This window comes from Saitoella complicata (assembly GCF_001661265.1).
Source record: "Saitoella complicata NRRL Y-17804 unplaced genomic scaffold SAICOscaffold_2, whole genome shotgun sequence".
Classification (NCBI taxonomy): Eukaryota; Fungi; Ascomycota; class Saitoellomycetes; order Saitoellales; family Saitoellaceae; genus Saitoella; species Saitoella complicata.
The window spans coordinates 325,641-343,097 of record NW_017566993.1 but is presented as its reverse complement, the minus strand read 5'-3'; the positions used below and the strand labels follow the sequence as shown (position 1 = coordinate 343,097).

At 52.5% G+C, this 17,457-nt stretch overlaps 9 protein-coding genes across 9 annotated transcripts; 4 read left to right on the top strand and 5 right to left on the bottom strand.

The window, feature by feature from the left end:
* The first annotated feature begins 131 nt into the window (after positions 1-131).
* On the top strand, positions 132-858 carry SAICODRAFT_28797 (S-adenosyl-L-methionine-dependent methyltransferase). Its single transcript, XM_019167234.1, has 2 exons — positions 132-187; positions 240-858. The coding sequence occupies exons 1-2, from the start codon at positions 143-145 to the stop codon at positions 804-806; spliced, it is 612 nt and encodes a 203-aa protein (XP_019026857.1). The 5' UTR covers positions 132-142; the 3' UTR covers positions 807-858.
* An 86-nt stretch (positions 859-944) lies between these two features.
* Positions 945-3,941, bottom strand: SAICODRAFT_52403 (DUF726-domain-containing protein; the record flags this gene model as incomplete). The annotated part of the gene is made up of 2 exons (XM_019169140.1): positions 945-3,256; positions 3,311-3,941. 2 exons carry the CDS (start codon positions 3,939-3,941, stop codon positions 945-947), a joined length of 2,943 nt encoding a protein of 980 aa, XP_019026856.1.
* A 616-nt stretch (positions 3,942-4,557) lies between these two features.
* Positions 4,558-5,482, top strand: SAICODRAFT_69076 (short-chain dehydrogenase; the record flags this gene model as incomplete). The annotated part of the gene is made up of 2 exons (XM_019170445.1): positions 4,558-4,574; positions 4,631-5,482. 2 exons carry the CDS (start codon positions 4,558-4,560, stop codon positions 5,370-5,372), a joined length of 759 nt encoding a protein of 252 aa, XP_019026855.1. The 3' UTR covers positions 5,373-5,482.
* Positions 5,483-6,096: 614 nt separating this feature from the next.
* Positions 6,097-7,568, bottom strand: SAICODRAFT_151015 (uncharacterized protein). Its single transcript, XM_019165550.1, has one exon. It carries the CDS (start codon positions 7,451-7,453, stop codon positions 6,407-6,409), a length of 1,047 nt encoding a protein of 348 aa, XP_019026854.1. The 5' UTR covers positions 7,454-7,568; the 3' UTR covers positions 6,097-6,406.
* Positions 7,569-7,769: 201 nt separating this feature from the next.
* On the bottom strand, positions 7,770-10,535 carry SAICODRAFT_52187 (NIC-domain-containing protein; the record flags this gene model as incomplete). Its single annotated transcript, XM_019169124.1, has 2 exons — positions 7,770-9,899; positions 9,945-10,535. 2 exons carry the CDS (start codon positions 10,533-10,535, stop codon positions 7,770-7,772), a joined length of 2,721 nt encoding a protein of 906 aa, XP_019026853.1.
* Positions 10,536-10,720: 185 nt separating this feature from the next.
* Positions 10,721-12,589, top strand: SAICODRAFT_87893 (uncharacterized protein; the record flags this gene model as incomplete). Its single annotated transcript, XM_019171524.1, has 4 exons — positions 10,721-10,794; positions 10,850-11,322; positions 11,371-11,934; positions 11,987-12,589. The coding sequence occupies 4 exons, from the start codon at positions 10,721-10,723 to the stop codon at positions 12,322-12,324; spliced, it is 1,449 nt and encodes a 482-aa protein (XP_019026852.1). The 3' UTR covers positions 12,325-12,589.
* Positions 12,305-14,540, bottom strand: SAICODRAFT_69072 (ribitol kinase). Its single transcript, XM_019170444.1, has 4 exons — positions 14,339-14,540; positions 14,189-14,284; positions 13,225-14,133; positions 12,305-13,168 (listed from the first exon to the last, which is right to left on the bottom strand). Exons 1-4 carry the CDS (start codon positions 14,370-14,372, stop codon positions 12,450-12,452), a joined length of 1,758 nt encoding a protein of 585 aa, XP_019026851.1. The 5' UTR covers positions 14,373-14,540; the 3' UTR covers positions 12,305-12,449.
* Positions 14,541-14,622: 82 nt separating this feature from the next.
* SAICODRAFT_52398 (acetate kinase) lies at positions 14,623-15,915 on the bottom strand (the record flags this gene model as incomplete). Its single annotated transcript, XM_019169139.1, has 1 exon — positions 14,623-15,915. One exon carries the CDS (start codon positions 15,913-15,915, stop codon positions 14,623-14,625), a length of 1,293 nt encoding a protein of 430 aa, XP_019026850.1.
* A 353-nt stretch (positions 15,916-16,268) lies between these two features.
* Positions 16,269-17,395, top strand: SAICODRAFT_4962 (uncharacterized protein; the record flags this gene model as incomplete). The annotated part of the gene is made up of 2 exons (XM_019168975.1): positions 16,269-16,323; positions 16,377-17,395. The coding sequence occupies 2 exons, from the start codon at positions 16,269-16,271 to the stop codon at positions 17,393-17,395; spliced, it is 1,074 nt and encodes a 357-aa protein (XP_019026849.1).
* Positions 17,396-17,457: the final 62 nt, after the last annotated feature.

Here is a 17,457-nt window from a genome sequence, read left to right as displayed (position 1 = left end):
CTGCAAATTCTGACGATAGTTCTCGAATTCATCGACCTGTCACGTACATGTAACGTCGAAGTCGGTGACTCCCACTTGCAGTTAGCGTCGGTTCGAGCCTCGGCTCTTCCTTCCCGTCTCAAAACTTTATTCTTAATTTACGATGGGGATTGATAAAGAGAGGAGAGAGGACTTTTCTACACAGAAGGTATGTTGTTGTTCTCACGAGTTCGACATAATCTTCAACTCTTGAAGTGCAGTACTGGCAAGATCGCTATACAACCACCACCGACTCCTCTACTTTCGACTGGCTGATCACCTACACCCAACTTGGGCCTCTGATCCACGCTCTCCTCTCCACCTACAATGCGCCACGGATTCTAAACGTCGGCTGTGGAAACTCCACCCTCTCGCGAGACCTCCACGATGATGGCTTCTCGAATTTGGTATCTATTGATTACGCACCATCATGTATCGAACAAATGCGGCAACGAGATCCAGAGCTGGAGTGGGAGGTGCAGGATGCCACGAGAATGACGTATCCGGACGCTTCGTTCGATGCGGTGGTGGATAAATCGACGCTGGATTGTTTATCCACGACTCATGATGATTCAGCAAGACGATACCAAGACGAGACTTTACGAGTACTGAAGGATACTGGGGTATGGATCGTCGTATCATATTCTGGATACCGAGAAGAAGGTTTTGGAGCGGACTGGACCGTGGAAAGACACGAAGTCGAAGTAGACAGCGGCGGAAACGAGGGCGGTGTACATCGGCCAACTGTATGCATGTACGTCTACATCCTCCAAAAACGCGAACGATGATACTCGATAGATAGAATGATAGATATAGATGATAATACTGTCCTGTCCCTCATTGCCTCCCACGCTGAAACGCCAGAACACTAAGAAACCCCCGAAATGCCTACACTCACTCGCTGCTTCATTCGCGATCGATCTACTCTATGCAAAACTCATCGTGATCTCGCCCTCCCCGCCAAAGTCCTCCTCGCCATCATCTTCACACCCGTGTCTGTTGCGGTGGGTTTGAGTTGGGAGAGTCGGTGTAGTCACCGCAGTCATCAGACTCGGTCTCCGGGCCTCGGCAAAGACTGCAGTTCGTGGTGATACACCAACGCCTACCGAAGTTGTTGGGCTGGAAACGCTGTCTAAGCTCGCTCCACGTTCCATCGCGACACTCCCACCTCCAGCAGCCCCAAACGGACTCCGCAAATTCAACACCGGCGGTTTCCCCTCACCCTCCCCTTGCGGGAAGGGATCGGACTCCGGCCCCTCCGAAACAGAGTTCCGCGCCGAAGGCGCATGCGTCCGTACATCCACCGCACTCCTATTCCTTCCCAACGTAAACAACGAAAAACTACTCCTTCCCGCCCCGGACGAACTCGAACCTGGCCTCGAGTTCGTGTTCGTGTTCGAGGGAACAACGACTGGTGGGAGGGTGGATTTGAGCTCTTTCACTGCGACGCCGTTTTTGGCTAGTTCTTTTCGAATGCCGACGATGTCGAAGATGACTTCACCATTGTTCGCGTTCTCGGGGTCCGAGGTTTCGGGCGTGGTGCTTGTTGAGTCTTTCTGGAACTGCGTATACGCCTCAGGCCCTGGCGTATTAACACTACTCCTCCCCGCAACCTTCCCAAACCAACTCAACCGACTCCCCTTCTTCTGCTGAGGCAGTCTTTGCTTCGCCTCCTCCAAATCCTCCAACAACACCCTCTGCCTCTCCCGATGCTTATCCGGATCCGGATCCTCAATCTCCTCGAATTTATCGGAAGTAACGACCCATCCGACCGTTTTGAGGAGTTTGGGGATAGCTTCACGGTATGACATGTGCCCGTCGACGAAGGTTGTACAGTCCACGTTTTCGACTTTGGAGACGACTTCAACGGGGCGTAGGCCGGCTACGCGGCCGATTCCGCCGGAGGAGGCGCGGAAGAGGTAGCCGAGGATCCAGTCTGTTCTTGAATATCCATTGACGAAACGGCCTGCGACAATGGAGGAGACTTTGATGTATTCGGTTGCGGACACGACGACGGGGGTACCGAAGAGGTATACATCCTGTACGATCCCGAACGCGTTCTTAGCCGCGAGTTCGAGGAGACAATAGAAGATTACGCGGGCGCCGAGGGAGTAGCCAACGAGTGTTACTGGTCTGTTACCGAGGTTGTGGTGGAGGAGGGTGTCGGCCATAATCAGTCCTGCTGCTTTTGCACGGTCGAGGGAATTGCTCCAGGGGTTGTCGACGAGGTATCCTAGTTTTGTTAGAATCATGGGGAGTTGGAGACCGCTGAGGAGGACACCGAGGACAGTTTGGCCGAGAGCTTGTTGCAGACTCTGGGTCAAGACCTCTGTACCCAGAATTCTGATCGTCTGACCCATGGAGGTCAACATTTCCGGTTCCCAGAGGACGGAGAATATATCACCCATCACCGGATCCACGACCGAGAACGGAAGTCGAACATCATCTTCTTTGCCAGACATCCATCCCGAGACGGTGATGATGACATTGACACGACCCGTATTGTACAAAGGCCTGAATTCGAAGGTCTTGACAGCTTGTGTACGCCGAGACATACCGGTCACGCCAGTGTTTGCTCCCGCTAGAACACCACCGGTAGTAATCAATGCCGCACCTCCCGTACCCGCCAGGAAAGTCGTCGCACCGCCCGCCCCAACAGCAGACATGGCAACACCAAGTCCAGCACCAATCACAGGCGCCAACAACCCCGCAGACAATCCGATGACGATTCCACCACCAGCCATCGCAAGTCCCATCATCATCATTCTCTTTCTCTTTGCCATTTTTGCTCGCGTAGAGATGATGCCTTCTTCCTTATATTCGTTCTTGTCTGCGGCTTCTTGCACGTCCAGGGCGTCCGTGACACGTTTCTCGAATTTAGTGAGTTCGACCCATGGGACGTCGAGGGCTTTTCCCATCAGGACGAGGAGGACCCGTGATCGTGCGTCGTAGAGGGAGTCTGCGATTAGGACGAGGAAGAGGTCGCAGAGGACTGTCCAGCGGAGGTCGATCTCGATTTCGCGTGTTGAAGGGAGGGCGGATAGGTCTTTGACGGTCTGCTCTTCTTCTTCCTCTTCGTCGTCGACAGCGGATGTTGATTTCTCTTTGCGATAGGCGGGAGGTGCGCCTGCATTGAGGGATGCATTCGGATTTGCGACTTGGACGTTCTTCATGAGTGATGGCGCCAGGTCTGACGGTTTCACACCGTGTAGTGATAGTTGCTCGATCATAACTTGCTCTGTATAGCTGGCGTCAGCTCGTCATCTTCAACAATCTGGAAAGCCAGATATACCTTCAGCAGTAATCTCCATATGAGCATATAATCTCACGCTCATCTTCTGACTCCACAAAATCATACTCTCCGTAGCCTTGGCGATCTCCTTTCTCTTCGAGCTGGATATGTCTCGCAACATTTCTACCATCAACAACTTGCAAATCCCCACGTATGCTATCCGCTGTCCTTCCGTGAGTAGGTCCTTGGTAGCCTGCATTTGGCTCAGTGGTGTTCGTGCAGCCTCGTCATCCTCGAACTTTGTTTCGTCAAAGAGGTAGCGGGTATTTTCGTCCATGGATGTTGCAGACTGGTTGTCCTCGTCCGCATCTACCCTGGTGTATCCCTTCGCTCCGGTAGCCCTCTCATCCTCGTCATCCACCGCAGCTCGTGCAATTATCCGTCCATCCTCGTCATACATGTCGTATGTTGCGATCGCTTCCATATTTGTCCACTCGCCGTCGTCGTCAGCTGTAGTCTCCTTCCTTTCTAGCACAGGTGACCCATGTGGACGATCCTGACCGACAGCTACCTGGTGGCTCCATTCTGACGCACCAGCTGGATTCCATTCCGGGTGTTCCAGGATCGTACCCTCACCCTGACTACTTCCTCTTCGATGTGTCGCTTTGTGTCCGTCCTTTGTTGAAGGCATAGCCTGCCATTCTCCCAAGTCGGCTTCCGGGGTCAGGTGTTGTTTATGAGGTGGTATTGGCGGTGGTGGTAGATCCCGCACAGACATCTGCTCGAACGCTTCTGCTGGATCTTGATACGGATCACCACCATTGTTACCACAATCGAATTCTAGCCCTACGGCTCTTTGGCGAACAGTTGCCGAACGGCTCTCATTGACGTCGTTCAAGCTCATTAGGGGAAGCCAGGTCGATCATAGACCCCGCAGACCAAAGGAAGCGACGTAGTATGCGGCAGGATAATTGTCAGAATGCTGTTGACCGATTGTACCAGTCGCCGAGTCTCCGCGGAATAAATCGATGGTATTTAGGCTCGGTATACCGAGACGCGCACGGGCCTGGACCCCAACGCCAGCGACAGCAGGCACCATCGATAACTACCGAAGAACGTCCATACCAGATGGGCATGATCAAAGACGTCTGATATGCCTCGAAGTATTTACAGATCATCTTTCTATAACGCTCCACGAGCCACATCATCGTTGTACACGTTGATGTTGATATGACGTCTCGGGTCGGTTACTAATACCCGCAGCTGCTGGATCAGATATGAACCATTTCCCGGAAAGCACAATTACCATGTCTTCTCCTGTCATGTACGTTCGATTCAATTCGGCCTCACTGCCATAACACTGACCATCCACTGCTATAGCATCGTCACCGGGGCTTCCCGCGGAATCGGCCTCGAGGTCTGCAAGACCCTCCTCACCGAGTTCTCCTCGAAGATCGTCGCTGTGTCCCGTTCCACCCCCGCCGGCCTCACCTCTTTGAAGGAGCAATACTCCGACAGCATCGAGATCGTCACCGGTGACGTCGCTTCCCCCGAGACCTCCAAGAACGCCGTCAACAAGGCCATCGAGAAGTGGGGACAATTGGACGGATTGGTCCTGAACGCCGGTACCCTCGACCCTGTCGCTAGGCTCGAAGATGCTGATGTCGATGCTTGGCGTAAGGGTTACGACATTAACTTTTTTGGTCTCCTCCCTGCTATCAAGGAGTCTATTCCTCACCTTCGCAAGTCCAAGGGTAGGGTCGTCTTCGTCTCTTCTGGCGCTGCTACCTCTGCATATGAGGGTTGGGGTTGCTACGGTTCTACCAAGGCCGCCATGAACCACCTTAACGAGACCCTCGCCTTCGAGGAGCCCGAGATCACTGCTGTCTCTATTCGTCCTGGTGTCGTTGACACTGAGATGCAGAGGGCTATCCGTGAGGAGCACAGGACCAAGATGGGTGAGGGACACTCCAAGTTCATTCAGTTGCACGAGAATGGTGACTTGGTGCCTGCGGAGAAGCCCGCTGGTGTTTGTGCGAGGTTGGCGGTGAAAGCTACCAAGGACTTGAGCGGTTTGTTCTTGAGCTGGAACAGCCCTGAGGTCAAAGCCTACCAGGGTTAAAAAGGATGAGGTAGAGTGATCAAGATATATTCAATAGAGTAGCTGTAAGAATGGAAGATTCCTGCACACTCCCATCACCGCATAGCCAATTGAAGAAGCCTCAGGGCATTGTGGAATACACAGTGGAATCATGAAGATCATTCTTAGCATGAAATAATTTTTGGACATCATTGGCTTCTTCAATAGCATGCGGCGAGGAAGGGAGCAAACCCTCAGCATCGATTGCTGTCGCAGATCTGAACAATTGATAAGGAAATAGCTGTATTGGCTATGCTAGACGCACGGGGGAGGCAGTCGAACATCGACGAACGAAGAAAGAGCAGAAGACCTATATCTTCAGGGACAATTAGCACATGTCCGACATGATCGCGTACTCGTCAAAATCTCATTCCAAACGAAATGATTCCACTCAAGATCAGTTACGGGTGTTTGGAGACCCTACGTCGAATCGTCATGTAGGCGGGGGTTAAGACCGCTTTTCACGACTGGGGCGACAAAGAATCATCACTTTGAGTGGAACTCTTCCGAGGAGTCCGAGATATGACAAGAAGAATTGTACTCACAATTTCCTGAGTTGGCGAGATGGAGATGTTTGTAAGTTCAAGGTGGAGGGGTCGCGCTGGGGAAGTTTTTGAGGACGTTGGCGAGTTAGCGTGTGAAGGCACCAGCCACAGCACCAGGCTGGTGACCGTGTGACCGTGTGGGGGTGTGAATAACGGAGAAGGCCAGCACCGCCATTCAGAGCGGGTAAAAACAACTGGGTCAGATGGATCAGCCAAAAGCGGACCGGTCCATCTGGAAAATCTTCAAATCCAAATGGGGGACTAATCAGATGATCGTGTGGGAGCGTGCTGGCGGGCCTATGATTTCTCCTCAAGCACACGGACCGATCTCATGACTAACCCCGCCCCGTCCTCGATCCATATGCTCTCCTCCTATAAGAACCCCATTGTCCGTCGCCCAAAAACGCTCATCCCAAGTTCATCACAAGTTCGCTCTTTCGCAGACAGCAATCACTCTTTCTACAACTCTCACTACACTCTTTTCACAACACTTTCAACACAACAACGAAAATGCAGATCACCAACGCTTTCTTTTTGTCCGCCTTCGCCGGTGTCCTTTCTTCTTTGGCCGCCAACGCCGCTCCTGCTGCTCACGCCGGTGCCCGCATTCCCACGCCCCCTCTTGCTGGTCTTGCCAAGCGCTCTGCTGACAGGGCTAGCACCGTCTCCGTCGTCTGGGACTACCAGACCTGGACCTCCCCTGCTGGTTACGAGGAGGATGTTGTCCTTGTCAACGTCTACGACACGAACGGCGACGTTGCTTGCCAGGAGCAGTTCGCCATCACCTCCATCGCCGGCGGTATTGGTGCTCCTTACACCACCAACGGATGTGCCGTCACCATTGAGATCGACGGTTGCGAGGGTGATGAGTCCCGTGAGGCCCACGTGCGCTACAAGGGCGTTGATCTCGGTTGCCAGGAGCTTCCTCTCCAGGAGTGCCCGGTCAAGGGATACTTGTCTGAGGAAATTCAGTACACCTTTGTTGCCTCGTACGAATGTGATTCTAGCGAGGTTGTTTACAAGAAGCGCGATGCTCAGGGTATCGCTGAGAAGCGTGCGCTCTCCAGCTACACTGCTTACACCCCCACCTACGAGTCCTTCACCGTCGACTTCGACTTCTCCCTCACCACCGACGAAGCCCACGTCTTCATCTTCGGCAATGACTGCAGCACCCCAATCTACTCTGCCACCGTCTGCGACATTGACTCCTTGTTCGGTACCCAGATCACCGTTGATGGTTGCGATGGGTTGATGATTGTGATCGAGGAGGCCGAGTGTGGATACACGGGCTCTGCCACGTACAACTGCGAGGAGCTTCTTGCGGTTGAGCTTGTTGAGGAGTGCGATGGCTCTTACTACTACGCTGCTTCTTACTCTTCTGACTCTAGCATGTAAGGATTCTGATGATAGGCATGGTATAGCGTTCGATTTCTTTCTTCGTGGGTTTAGGTTTCCTTCTTGATTTTTTTTTGGGTACGAGGGGGCCTTCGGGTCTCCTGTGATGAATTCATGTTCCATTCCTTATTTGGGTTCACCGCCTCTCTCATAATTTTGGCAGTTCGGATCACTATTGAGTCGGCTGCCTGCACAAGGCCGTTGTCTGTTCTCTATGGCTTAGGAAATGATCGCGGAGACTTTACCTCAGTGAGAGTGTTTGTTGCCCGGTGTGTCGTCGTGAATTATCGTGAGAAGTCGAGATCAAAATCGGGTTACCAGTCGCCCTACGAACACGCGAGTACAAGAAGAATCAAAACAACCAGGAGCATGATACATAACGTGACCTTCAATTCCGAACTGTCTATGTAGGTATATCGTCCCTTTTTCTTTGTCATACTCAGATCATAACCTCCAACCGCATCAGCTTGGTGTACACATCCGCCGGCATCCTGTACTGGATCAAACCGGCATACATCACAGCGTTTTTCGCTTTCCTCTTGATTTCCTTCAACTTCGCCACTCTGCTTGGATCTGTGTATGTACTCTCCTTCAAGCCCATACTAATCGCCTGCATAGACTCCATCGCCATAATCACCAGGTTCGACACATTCTTCGCAATGCTCTCGTGCAAGGAAGCGAATTGCTGAGCACGGTGACGAACATCTGTCAAATCTGCAGACAACAACGGCAGGAAGTCAAGCTGTTCGATGACCTGCAGCGCGTTCTCCCAATCTCCGGACTCGTACAACTTGCGTGCACCGAGCATTTTCTGGAGGGTATCACATGCTTCTCGGTTCACGACACTGATGCTCTTGATGATTGCAGCATTGTTGGCGTACACATCAATCATATTCTTAGCAAGTACCGCCGCATCTTCCGAAGCCGCAAGCGAGACATTCGCATCCTGCGGAACATGCGGAGCGTGAGCAATATCCGTGGTCATATCGGCAATCGCGTCACCGAGCTTCTTGTTGATGATACTAACGACAGTGTCGTACGCCTCGGACAGGTGGTAGAGCAAGACCGCATCGTTTGTTCTGGCATCGTTGTCGGCCTGAGCCGCAGCCTGCTCGGTGATAGTGCGGAGATAGTCCTTCTCATTAGGCAATTGAATGAGGCGCATCTTCTGCTCAATAGCACCAGGGATACGAGTGCCATCCGCACGTACGTCACCGATGAGACGGTCGTACTGTCTAGTCTCCAACACCAACTCCCTGATTGCGCTGTGGCAGAGTGCACGCTGCTCAGCGGACTTGGGCGCCGGCAAATCACCGTTCAAGCAGATCAAGGCCAGATAATCGATAGCCTCCTCAGGATCAGTTTGACGGAAATCGCGAACATACACGCAGATAAGGCGTGCGAAATTGATATAAGAGATATCGCGCTCTTGGTCGAGAATGAGTAGATCCGCCTCCGTAACCGGCGACTCGACGGGAACGCGCAACAATCCGTAGTACGTCAATGCAATCGCAAAATGAACAGCATCGATGCAGTGGTACGAGTACATGTAGTGCACTGCACGCTCGAACTGTCCAGTCATCAACAGCACCTGGAAGTAGACAATAGCGTTCTGACCAGAAGCGTTGAAGTGCTTCGCGCCGAAGGTCAAGACGAGCTTCTGGACGTCCTCGAGGGTATACCTGTCCTGAATAGGCTCGTTTGGGTCCTCCGTCTCCCTAGCCAATATGAACTGCAACCACATCCAGTCCTCGGTAGTACTAAGAACTCTCAACGACCTCCTGTTCAACTCACAGCGACCAATAATCTTGTATACAGCATGCTTGTACGGATCAGTGTCTTCCGTCAAGAACCTAATACGCTGGTTAAAGTCCGCATGCAGACGGTCGCGCAATTGCCGGGGAAGACGACGATCAGGAGACGTGGCGTAGGTGCGAATGTATGTCGGGAATGATCTTTCCCCATTCTGGAACCATGCATCGTTGGCTTCGGTGAACTTGACAGCCTCCTCGAGACGGCCAGCGCGAATCAAGTAGAAGATGTGCGCCCATATCGGGTAGTCTTCGACCAGCTCGAACTTTGGTCCATTCCATTCGCCGTCTTGCTTGAAGCGTACGTTGAGATAACCCCGGATTTTGTTGTTGATCGAGGGAACTCCACCGATTTGTGCCAACTGGGGGTTGCTGACAATCAAGTTATCGACAACTACTCGGAATTGCTCCTCAAGCCATTTGCGGGAGGCCGCAGTGATATGCTTATTCAGAGCAGTGGTATCCTTGGAGCGAGGAGTAGCAGCAGCGTACTGCTTGGCGTACTGTCGCTCAGTAATGGAGTCGCCGTAGAATTCTCCGTTGTGGACATTCTCCTCATTGGCCAACACTCCCATCAACTTCCACGCGTCGCCAAGCTGCTGAATGGTCGCCTTGTTCCCTGCATTATCAGACAGAGCCGAGAAGGCGGATATAATGCCAAAAGGAGTACCCTTCAAGCGGAGGTCGTTCAAGTGCTTGACAACAGTAGCAAACTGCTGGCGGCGGAGGTGGGACGTAAGGCTGCCCGCTGTCGGCTTCTTGCGGGGCTCACCGACATCCTGGAACTCCTCCTTGTCGAAAACACCCAGAACAGATTTGCCGAGCACGGAGCGTGACAAGCTGCGCTTGTGCGTAGAGAACCCCATTGATTTGCCAAAAACGGAGGCGCCCGGCTTCTCTGCGTCCTTTTCATCGCCAGTTCTTGCCGCCAAGCCAATGGACTCGAAAACTCTCTGCTTTTGCTTCTCCCAGTCAAGATTGATGTTTCTGGCAACGAATGCTTCGAAGTCCTTTTGCGTACGTCTGATTGATTCGTCGATAGCCGAAGTGATATTCTGCTCCTTCTTGTAGCGCAAGTGACGGTCGAGATCTCTCGCGTCGTGTGATGGTACAAGAGGGTCAATTGGTTCAGGAAACCTGATCTGCGCCAGGTCTTGTTTGGTCTCCGCAGGATTCACTCCGCTTCCAGCCAACACAAGATGAGCCTTAGAATCGCCGTCGCGAGCGGCTTGGGCAGCCTTTTGCGCAAGGTCCTTTGCACGCGCCTCAATCTGTTCTAAAGAGAGCTGAATCTGCGGGATTTCCGGCTGCAAAAGCTGAAGCTCCGTTGTCAGCTTCTTGGATTGAGCGAGAATGTCGTTCAAAACAGAGAAAGACGGGTTAGGATTCGGCATTCCCGACGACGTATCCACGATTGGAGGCGCCATGTTGTTCATCTTGACTCTGTCGTTTGCGACGTTCGTCCAGGCTCAATTGCAATGGGATGCTGCAGCTCATAACACAGCTCACGTGCAAGATTCAGGGAAAGCGCGCCCTGACATCACAACATTGAACCGAGCCACCAGCAAGGGAACCGACAATGGAAGAATCTTTGGCCGGCAATTACGACGTTGTGATCAACGGGACTGGTCTCCCGGAGTCAATACTGGCGGCGTGTGCATCCTCCTGGGCTCCTCTACAAGTGTTTGGCGCTGACATGTCTCTGCAGAGCTTGCGCACGCTCCGGCAAATCCGTCCTCCATGTTGATACGAATGAATATTACGGCTCAGATTGGGCAGCTCTTAGCCTCAATGAGCTTGAGACTTGGGTAAAGGCTTACCAAAAGAATGAGTCTGGCGCATTTACCTCGGCAACCTTGAGCATACACGACGAATCAGGTCTTGGCCAAGCTCGAGCTTATGCCATCGACCTGTCCCCACGGATATTGTACGCCAAATCTAAATTAATTGACGTATTGGTCTCGTCACGGATATCGCGGTATCTTGACTTCAAATCATTACCAACGACCTGGGTCTATCAATCTGAGAGAAATGAGGAGTGCGGTCTAGTAAAAGTACCCGCAGGCCGTGAAGATGTGTTCACGAGTGACAAATGGGACCTTCTGACAAAGAGGCGTGTGATGAAGTTTCTCAAGTTTGCCACAGATTACGCCAGTGAGGAGAACAGAAGGATCTGGGAAGGTTGGTACTTGTTCAGCATCGTCTGCGCATGTGACTAACAGTGACCAGCGAAATCCGAACAAGCGCTTCCGGTCGTTCTAGCAGCACCGCCTTTCTCACTTTCACCTGCTCTTGTGTCTTCTATCACGTATGCAATAGCTTTGGCGCCGTCTCCTGAAGCCCTCTGCGTTCAAGACGCATTACCGCTGATACATCGACACCTGACTTCCTTAGGTATTTATGGCGCTTTCCCAACTATAGTGCCCATGTATGGCGGAGGTGGGGAACTGAGCCAGGCCTTTTGTCGAGCGGCAGCAGTTAAGGGAGCAACGTACGTCCTTGGTAAACGTACAGTCTCGCAGAACGCGACCGAAGAGGGTGTGGAGGTGGCGTTCGACGGCGGTGAAACCGTCAAGTGTGGGACGTATGTCGAACGCGTGTCAGGCCTGACCGGGTACAAGGATTCGGCCATCTTGCGGAAGGTCATTGTCGTGAAAGGAGACTGCAAAGCCCTGGTTCCCACGGGTGACGCGTCGATAGTGGTGTTTCCGCCTGGTACACTTGGTCAAAATGCACAGTCTGTGATAGCACAGATTCATGGAAGTGGGACAGGCGAGTGCCCAAATGGACAATGTATGTGCCCACTCCACGATTACTTGTTTCAAATGCTGACTTGAGCATGCAGGGATTTGGTATCTGAGTACAACGGGAACATCAGACGCCGTCAACGCTCTGAAGCAAGCATCCATTGCCCTCAAGAACGAAGCAATCCGTTCGGTTGCTGGTGAAGCAGCCGTTACAATGGATTTCCTCTTTGAGCTGTCGTATACCCAACACTCTTCTTCACCTTCCGACTCAAGTGACAAGACGAGCAGAATTATTCCACTTACTCCTGCTCTTACCACGGATTATGATGCGGCTGTGGATTGTGCTCGTTTCGCGTATGGCAGAATATTTGGTACGGAGGAGGGGTTCATGGAGACGTTGGAGGAGGATCTTGCCGGGGATGAAGACGAATTCTAGACACGGTAATAAAAGAACGACAACCGGAACACGATAGCCAACTTCTTGCTATGAAACCGCAATGAGGCGGCAAGAATATAGACATTGTTTTTGCAATTGGTGTCCTAGACCGTGATAGCTTTCCCTCAAATATCCCTTGACATCTCGCCACCCTCGGCAGCTCTATCAACAAGAGCCCTGAACCTCCTCTGCTGATCCGCCATACTCAAGAAGATACCATACTTGATCTCGAAAATATCCTTTTCTGTGTTACTCTTGGTCGGGAACACCGCCGTTCCAGCCTTCGAACATTCTCCCATGATAGACCACAAACTGGCATCCTTCCCTGTGGCAGCCTTCATACCGAGCATAGCGGCACCGAGGACGACGGCTGCGTCGATGTAGTGAGGTTTGATGACTGGCAGACCAGTACAGGACGCGATGAGATGCATGAGAACTGGGTTCTTACATTGGCCACCGGACATGTAGATGCTGTCAATCTTGTGACCCCGAGCGTTCATCGAGTCAATGATATGTCTTGTCTGAAGTCCGATAGCTTCCATCGCAGCATGGTATTGCAACGCCAAACTATCAATGTCTGCATCCATTCCCAAGCCAATGATGGTACCCCTCATGGTTGGGTCAGCCAATGGAGACCTGTTGCCGTGGAAGTCGGGATACATGAACAATTGACGTGCCATATGCGCAATCGTAGGCGCATTGTCCTCTACACGAAGTTCTTCCAGTCGGCGGTTGAGGTACTCAAAGACGGGGATACCAAGTCCCTTCGCCTTCGCTTCCGCTTCCGGGAAGGCCTTGTGGTTATGCGTGATATGGTGCAAGAGGGATCCGGTCGCACTTTGACCTGTAGACGGTTTTGTCAGCACATCTGAGAAGAGGCGAAATTGCATAAAGGCTTACCTCCTTCCGCCAACCAAAAGTCGGGAATCAAGGCGTCCTTGTAAGGACCCCATACTCCTGGCACGAACACCGGGTCCTTCGAGCACACCAAATGACACGTACTCGTTCCCGCAACAGCCGCAAGGCGGTTACTTGCTGCCTCGATACTCTGTGCTCCCTCCTGCTGTGCCTCCTTCGCATCGCTACCGTTCAGCTTCGCTCCAGCCGTACCGATCCAGCCGGCGTATGCATCGATCACGGCGGATCCGACCTTCGTTCCCTTCTCCAAACCCAACTCCGCAGCGGCTTTGTCAGAGAGGCCACCGACCACTTCACCAGCAGACAACCACCGGCCGTTCTTGTCCGGAATACCACCGATCTGCACGTAATCGTTCTCCACAAACTCCCCTAACCCAATTGACTCAAAGAAGTCCGCTTGCCAGCCATCCTTGGAATCGTCGACACCAGGCGGGACAAACGACATCTTACACACGGTTGAACAGAAAGATCTCGCTTCATCTCCGGTAGCTCTGTATGTCAAGAAATCAGGCAAATCGTAAAACTTGCACTTCTTGAATGTTTCTGTAGGCATGTTCTCCTTCAACCACAGGATCTTCGGGATCTCCATCTCCAATGACATCGTCTCACCCACGTACTTCAACAGGTTGTGTTCCGTAGCGTTGATTCTGTTCGCTTGATCCAGCGCGCGATGGTCGGCCCACAAGATGATATTCCTCTCGCTTTCGTCGAATTTGGGACCAGAGACGGAGATAGGGGCATCCGTCTGGCGATCAAGAACCACGAGAGAACACGTCGCGTCGAATCCAATACCCTTAACAGTACTTGCCAGAACCTTCGACTCTTCGATGACTTGTCGAGTGACTGAACAACATGCGCCCCAGATATCGTCGGCAGATTGTTCGTGGATATCTGTATAATACGTTAGCAGATGTTGTTATGGAATTCCACCTGCGCCGTACCACACCTTTTGTTTTCCAGGTCTTGATGTCCTTCACGGCAATGCTTAGGATGTCTCCAGCACCATTGATCAAACATGCTCTTGCACTTCCCGATCCGACATCTGTCCATCGCACGATCAGCTCTCAATCCTTCAGTTGATCCCAGCTTCACATACCAACTCCAACGTAATAGCTCTCAGATCCGGACATGTTGTCGTTCGTTAAGGATCAACTGATTCGAGTCGAGCTGCTGCTCAGGGTTCTTATTGACGTACGTCGGTTGTTGCGTCTGCGCTTGACGGGATCCCGCGGGGAACACGCATCCGCACTCGCACTCGCACTCGCACTCGCGGGGAAGAGGCGGATGCGCTTCGCTTGCGCTTCCTTGGACGAGATCCTTAAATCGATACCGTGACAACTAACAGATACTAAACCCTCACAATGATGTATCGTATGGAAGTTAGTCAAACTTGGGAGGATTCTCTACGAGCTGACGCGCACATTCTCCTTGCTCATCCGTCTTCACCACCAACACCTTCTTCCCCTCTCCCTCTCCGCCCTCCGCACTGATCGCCTCCACCGTCTCCTTCCCCTTCGCCTTCCCATTCTTGCTTTCATCGATCTGGAAGCCCAGGCACTCGACATACTTCCCAACCGCCGCTCGCAACTTCTCGCCTTTCTCACCGATACCGCCTGCGAAGACTAATGCATCAACCTTCCCGCCGAGCTTGACGTAGTATGATCCGATGTAGCCGATGATGCGATCGACGAACAGGTCGAAGGCGATTTTACACATCTCGTCTGGTTGATCGGCGAATGCCTTCTTCGTGACCTCCCCGAAATCGGTGGTGCCGCAGAGTGCCTTCCATCCACTCTCCTTGTTAAGCATTTGCTCTGCTTTACTCAGGTGTAGCTCCTTTGCGGCCTTCGATGACATATCGGAGGAGTTTGACAGGAGATGGAAAGGAACACTGGGGTCGATTGTCCCGCTTCTGGTGCCTCCGGGTAAACCCTCGAGTGGTGTCAGGCCCATAGACGTATCCAGTGACTTCCCGCCTTTTATACAGCATGCAGAAGCTCCACTACCCAGATGCAACGCAACTATATTCACGTCGTCCACCTTCTTCCCGAGATGTTTCGCGACAGTCTTGGTGATGAAGGAATACGACAATCCATGGAACCCATACTTCCTGATCTTCTTCTCTTTCGCCAAGGAGGGATCAACGGGGTACGTAAAGATGTGTTCCGGGATTGTGGTGTGGAAACTGGAGTCGAAGTATGCGACATTCTTGCTTTTTGGCAAGACTTTCATACAGGCTTTGACGATGAGGAGGGCGGGGTGGTTGTGCAAGGGTGCCAAGTCCGAAAGGTCATCGAGTCGCTTGTAGGTTTCGTCGTTGATGACCAGCGGTTCTGGTGAGGCTCCTCCGTGTACGATTCTGTGACACGTAACCTCGATCTTATCTCCACTCTCCAGCACCTTCTTATCCTCCCTATCGTCACTTGTCAAGTGCCCCACAAACACCTTGAAGGCATCTTCGTGATCCTTTACCTCAACCTCTTGTCCCTCGATTTCCTCAATGGTTGATCCATCCTCTGTGAAAAAAGCAGTGTAATTTAGAGTTGTTAGAGAAGATGTAAGGCCTTTGACGTCGGCGGAGACGAGGAGGTTCTTGCCGTCGCGGGAGAAGAGAGAGAACTTGACGGAGGAGGAACCGGCGTTGATTGCGAGGATGGCGGAGTCGACTGCCATGATTTCCTGCGGGATTTTGGTCTGATGAACGCAATTGAAGGGTCCTTGCGAGTCGTTCGTTGCGGTATTTCGGTTCGGGAATTCCGAGATGTTACAGCGGAACGAAGTCACTCCACGAGTCGACTGCTTATCGGATCCTACGTCATCCGCTGATAAGACCGGTGAATGAAAATCTGTCGACGGCTGAGCCGTGATACAAGATTCAAGAATGGATGGTTCATCGTCTTTCAGATCGGTCATACTCGACTTCGGGTGTTCACATGTCCATGGCCGAGACAGGGCCCCTGCACACGCGACGTTGACTTGCAGCTCCAAAAAGTACGACAAACTCAATTTCCAACTTCATAATCGAAATGGCTCCAGCAAAGAAGATCATAAAGAAGCCTTCGTCAACGGAGCCGGCGCCAGGTAAGCGTTTCTGCAATTTTCCTCGTCCGGTCAGCGCTGACAGACCATGACAGACTCTGCCTTCCTCAAAGCTCTCCGAGATTTCACCTCCCACGTCTCCTACCACCGCTTCTCCCTCTCCTCCGCCGTACCCGACGCAATCGCAGCAACCATCTCCTCCTCCGCAGACGCCGCGCCACCCCTCAAAGCCCTCTCCGACCTCGGCGCGCTCGTACACTCCCGCGCAACCAACTTTTCACTGGCATGTCGACCTCCGATCACAGTAGATGCTGCGAAGAAAAGTTTGGAGGAGTTGAGTGGACTTGTGGGACCGTTGGCTGCGGCTGTGTATTGTACGCTTCCGGAGAAACATGGGAGGAGTCTGTATGAAACCGCACAGCAGAATGTGTCGCTGGTTTTCTCGGGGATGGAGGCACTGGCATCCGAGCTAATACCAGCTGATGAGAGTTCACAACGCGGAAGACTGGCGAGCACTGGTGTGCTGTGGGAAGCCTGTAACGACCTCACTGCACTGAACAACCTCGGACTACACGGAATCGTGCAAAAGAAAGTTGAGGGATACAAGTCCATGCTACAGGACGCCATCGAAGACTTGGAAGGGTGGATCGAGAACGGTGGAGATGACGAGGACGAGGATTGGGATGATGCGTTTGGCGACAACGACAGTGAGACGGAGGATTCGGGCGACGAGGAGGGTGGAGGGAAGGAATTGGACCCGGCGAGCGAGGCACAGATCGAGTATGCTAAGGCGACTGTCAGAAGACTAAAGACAATCTCGGCACTCTACGCTCGCCTCAACGCATCCAGACTAAAACCGACTCCATCACTTACCCCAGCACCAGAAGATATCGCCTCCATCGACACCATCGCCGACTTGGCAAAGCAGTTGAGTGTCGAGACAGATGAACTGGTCTGCAAGATTCAGGAGCGGGCGTTACAGGCTGAGGTTTCTGCGCTGGATAAGGAGATCTGTGAGAAGGCGAGGGAGTTGATGGAGGTGGGGAGGGTGAAGGAGAAGGAGAGTGAAGACGTTAGGAAGTGGTGGGAGGAGGTTGAAGCGAGGTTGAAATGAGGAGGGGCATACGAACTGGTGGAGTGCATTACGACCAACGGTCAATCATTAGGTTAAAGTTT

Bases quoted from the DNA above. Each gene is read 5' to 3' on its own strand.
- SAICODRAFT_69072 (XM_019170444.1), bottom strand. From the start codon at position 14,372: ATGTCCGGATCTGAGAGCTATTACGTTGGAGTTG. The intron at 14,285-14,338 runs GTATGTGAAGCT...TGCGATGGACAG, and splicing joins GAGCTATTACGTTGGAGTTG to ATGTCGGATCGGGAAGTGCA. The intron at 13,169-13,224 runs GTAAGCCTTTAT...AACCGTCTACAG, and splicing joins CTTTTGGTTGGCGGAAGGAG to GTCAAAGTGCGACCGGATCC.
- SAICODRAFT_28797 (XM_019167234.1), top strand. From the start codon at position 143: ATGGGGATTGATAAAGAGAGGAGAGAGGACTTTTCTACACAGAAG. The intron at 188-239 runs GTATGTTGTTGT...CTTGAAGTGCAG, and splicing joins AGGACTTTTCTACACAGAAG to TACTGGCAAGATCGCTATAC.
- SAICODRAFT_151015 (XM_019165550.1), bottom strand. From the start codon at position 7,453: ATGGAACATGAATTCATCACAGGAGACCCGAAGGCCCCCTCGTACCCA.